The sequence below is a fragment of the Notothenia coriiceps genome, unplaced genomic scaffold (assembly GCF_000735185.1).
Source record: "Notothenia coriiceps isolate Sejong01 unplaced genomic scaffold, NC01 NC01_scaffold00037244, whole genome shotgun sequence".
Lineage (NCBI taxonomy): Eukaryota > Metazoa > Chordata > Actinopteri > Perciformes > Nototheniidae > Notothenia > Notothenia coriiceps.
Window position 1 is genome coordinate 4015187 of NW_011369945.1, and position 4500 is coordinate 4019686.

The window sequence follows — 4500 nt, forward strand, 5'->3', positions numbered from 1 at the left end:
GAAAAACTTGTTAGTGTCGTACCTTCTTGACAGGTCATCTCTGCTGATGTATGATTATACTTGGAATTTAGCCCGTCTTAACCGGAAAAGTTTCGGATTTAACGTACCATAGACTAGATATAGTTGTGGTCAGTCACAGATGAAGTTCGTTCGAGCTGTGAAAGTGAAGAAACTCGTAGCCAAACGAATACGAATTTGAGGTTTCGAACGAAAAGTTTCAACGCAAACTACGGACAAGTTAAGACTTCATCACGGGTTGTTAGTTTTGTGTCCTATACACTCGTCGCGCTGGATGCGTGTACGTTCTTTCTTTTTCCAATTGAGACCGGTGTAATAAAAAAATTTGACTTCGGGTCGAGTATATTCAAGGAAAATGTAAAAATGAAAGCGGCTATTTACAATTGGGACGTCGAATAAAACCCCGGAACGTATCAATTTTTATAGGAAAGATTGGAGTTGCGCCTAACATTAATAGTTAAAGTTTCATATATTTATTGTTGGACAAGAGGAGACCAAGGTCACACACAACTCCTCCATACGCCCGTTCCCACACCTCCCCTCCACGAATGGACAAGAAAAACCAAGCTCAGGCGACGCCCTGCTTCTCATCTCCAATCCGGTTTGCGACGGCCTCAGTAGTACATGCGACACGGCTAGTTAGTTGCTTCCCCATGTTTCGAGAGTGAACGCGAAAATAGTGGGGCGTTTAAGGGATTAAGTTTTCCCACAATCGCTAAGTACAGTTTTGACTCATATTGCCTGTGCTGCAGCACCTCTTTTCACCCTCTGTCTGAAACCAGAGCCCAGTCTGCTCTGATTGGTTAGCTGGCCGGCTCTGTTGTGATTGGTAAACTGCTAAGAGATGTCCCGCCCCTTAGCCTATCACGTACAATGTGTTGGAGTGTGGGGGAGAGAAACTCCCACTGGAGGAACTTCAGGATTTTAGACATTAGCCGCTTTCACACCAAGTACTTTGCCGCACTTAGTGCCCCCATGGCACCAAGTACAGATCGCGTTCACACCGGAATAAGTTCCCTGAGGGAGGATTACGCAAATTAAGCCGCTGACGTCACTTCTTCTTCTTCTGCTTTGGGTTTACTGGCAGGCCGCAAACCACTTCACGGCGTATACTGCCACCCGAAGTCCCCGGCCGGAAGTCCCCGGAGTTGGGGACTGGCTTCAGAGTAAATCGCCAGAACGCCGACACCTCCTCATCTCCACCGCTCCCATGTTTTCTTTTGTGTTGCCATAAGTTATTCTCTCTCCGTTGGTGAGCGGGGCTAATGCTAATGCTAATAATGCTAATGCCAGCAAATACAATGGCGGCTTCACAAAACTTGAAGTTTTATGGGGCGTGGTTTGCATTCGCCCAGCCAATCGAAATTGGTACTTTTTTCTCCCCAGGATAGTACCACCTCTCTAGCAGGCACTAAATATGGGGGTAAAAGTTCTTAGAACTAAGTACTCTTTTTGGTGTGAACGCAAAATTCCAGGCACTAACAGAACTAAACGGGAAAAGTACGGGGGAAAGTACTCCAGTGTGGAAGCACCTTTTGCAGAACATTTAGCTGCTCAAAAACCTATTGAACACGCTGCAGGGAAGGGAAAGCCTAATAACCATCCTCTTTAAGAATGGAATAAAGTGGAATGGTGAGTTCATGTGCAAGCGTTAAGCTTAGTTTAGGCACTGAAGGGAGTTGAGGTGTCACTTGAAGTTAAAGATATAAAACTGCTTTTCCTCCACAATGTAAAATAAACAAATAAAATAGGTTAAGAGAATTTAACCTGAGGACCATCAAGGCTGCCGTCGCCTCTCTGCGGATGTCTGTGGAGCTGTCGGATAGTTTGTGGAGCAGGAGCGAGACACCGTCAGAGGCCAGAGCCGGCAGAGGGTCCAGACAGGAGCAGGAGCTGAGGGTGGAGAGGAGCAGCACCTGCACATCCTCTTCCTCCTCCTCTTCCTCCTCTCTGAGCTTCAGCATTAGTTTAGGAACCAGAGTCAGAAGAGCCTCTGCACCTGCAGGGATACAGGCTCAGGTCAGACACACTTGTTGGGAGGAAGGAAGAAAGATGAACAGATATGTGATAACCCAAACTATTTGTCAAAACATACATAACTTTTAACAGCATTTCAATGTAGCGATGTATTTATTGCATCAAGGTAGCACTGCTGATTCAGTGTATTGATCTGTTTAATGAAACACTGATCAATTCACCAGTGATTTGTTTTTTAACTGGCCGTTATGAAACTGACTCGAGAACAAGTATTGACCCCCAGTGAGAAAAAAACTATGGTTGCAGCAGCAAGGAGAGAAATAAGATACCTAGGGGAATTCAATGAAACAATTATAATAATACCAATTTAAATATAATAATAATGATAATAATTATTATAATAATAATAGTTTTACTTTCAAATGTATTGTTGCTGCTTTTGACAATTGCTGCAAAAGTAAAACTATTTTATTGTATTTGTTTATTTTTGATTATATAATACTGAAAATCCTAGATATTAAGTCTTCAGATATGTCGGGTGAAAACACATTATAATGTTAACAGTGATTGGTATAGCATACATACATTTAGTACAATAATATAAATAATGCATTCTGTATGGAAATGTATGCCAATTTTAATAACAATAAGATTCTGGAAATAATTATAATAATAATTAATCAGTATCTTAAAATAATCAGTTAACTTCTGAAAAATAATGACTTAGTATCTCAAAATAGTGACCTATATTGCAAAACAAACAAACATCTTTAAGTTTTAAGAAAAATGAATGAAAAAAATAATAATTATACAGTGAAGATGTTAGGAAATATGTTCTGCTGGTAGATTCTTGTGTTGTTATTTTAGTTTGTGTGTTTTATTTGACTGTAAAAGTTTGTTAAAGGTCCCATGTCATGCTTTTCTGGTTATTACCCGTCCCCTTCTGTGTTATGAAAGTTTTTTTTTTTTATGTCATGCGTTACCCGGAACCAAATGGACCAATCCGTGGAGCCGTTACGTTAAGCCCCCGCTGATTGGTCCAAATTGACCAATCCACGGACTTCCTCACACACACACACTCAGTGCAGGCAGCTCTGCTGATCTCTCCTCCCTGGCTGCAGGCTGATAACAGACAGTTGGGATCGCGGCGAAATTCTCTCTGCAGACCCATTCTCACAGCATTTAGCAACCTTTTTCTTACTCAATATCAAGCCACACTTATTGTTTTTACTTCGACTGTGACTTTGTGTGTGCTCAGGGTGAGTTTGGCTGTGTTTCGCTGTCGCTAAACAAGGAAACCACACCTCCACGGAGCTCAGCGCGATTCACAACGTCCCGACCAATCAGAGCACACTCTGCTCACAGGGAGGGTGGGGCCTGGAGCTATTGGAGCTACAACGAGCCGTTAAAGGCAGAGAGTGAAATTCAGTGAATACACGTAGTTTACAGAGATGCTGTATGAGAAACCAAAGTGATTTTGGAAAATTGCACAATATAAATCTATTCTAGTAGACCTCAACAATGGAATTATGATCAGTGGAAATGGCCATGACATGGGACCTTTACAAGAAGTGGTAGAAGACAGTGTTGGTTGGGTGGTGCGCGTGGTGGTGGGTGGGGGTGTGTCGTGCTGCGCCGATGGTGTGTGTGAAGTCTCGCGGTAGCGATCGTAAAAGATCGGTGACAACATTCCTCACCTCACCACTGTGTATAAAGACCATTATATGTCTCCTACTTTTAGTACGGCCAAGTAGAAGGTTCGGCGAGGACTGAGGTCCAATTAACACTACTACAGTAATAGGTAGTTACGGTATATCGGACTCCTGCGTCTCACCGGATTTGACTGTCCAGAGGGGCCAGTAAATAGTCCCCAAACCCAGTGTCAATCCACGTCCTTTAGTCTAAGGATTCGGAACTTAATGTTTCTTACACCGGAGTATCGACCTAGTGACGACACACCTCACTGCCAAACAGGTCCAGACACTAGTACAAATACTAATTTTACCTTACTCTTATTACTAATAGAAGTGTCTCGTAACCAATAAAAACTGCCAATGCCGATTCACGTCGATTAGGTCAATCCTCTCGTTAGTACAGTGAAATCGAGTTGGTTGGTAACAAATCGCACAATATCTGTCAGGGTGATTCTCTCTTTACTGTCTTTCTTTACTGGGACTAAGGAAAGACAAATCTGTGGTACAGAGTCGTACAGAGTGGTGACAGAGTGGTACAGGTCGTACAGAGTCGTACAGAGTGGTACAGAGTGGTACAGGTCGTACAGGAGTCGTCCAGAGTGTAGGCAGAGTGGTACAGAAGTGGGTACAGATGTCGTACGAGAGTCGTTACAGAGTGGTAGAGTGGTAACAGATTGTACAAGTCGTACAGAGTACAGAGTGGTACAGAGTCGTATAGAGTTGGTACAGAGTCGTACAGAGTCGTACAGAGCGTACAGAGTGGTACAGAGGTCGTACAGGAGTCGTACAAGAGTCGTGAGAGTAGGTACAG

General features: G+C 43.1%; 1 protein-coding gene across 1 annotated transcript in view; it reads right to left on the bottom strand.

Annotated features, from left to right (window-relative positions):
* Window positions 1-2032, bottom strand: part of rsph14 (radial spoke head 14 homolog) — an 8883-nt gene extending 6851 nt beyond the window's left edge. Inside the window, exon 1 of the mRNA XM_010793299.1 lies at window positions 1786-2032. Within this exon, the coding sequence (XP_010791601.1) occupies window positions 1786-1982 (197 nt within the window). The 5' untranslated portion in view covers window positions 1983-2032. The remainder of the gene's footprint in view (window positions 1-1785) is intronic.
* Window positions 2033-4500: the final 2468 nt, after the last annotated feature.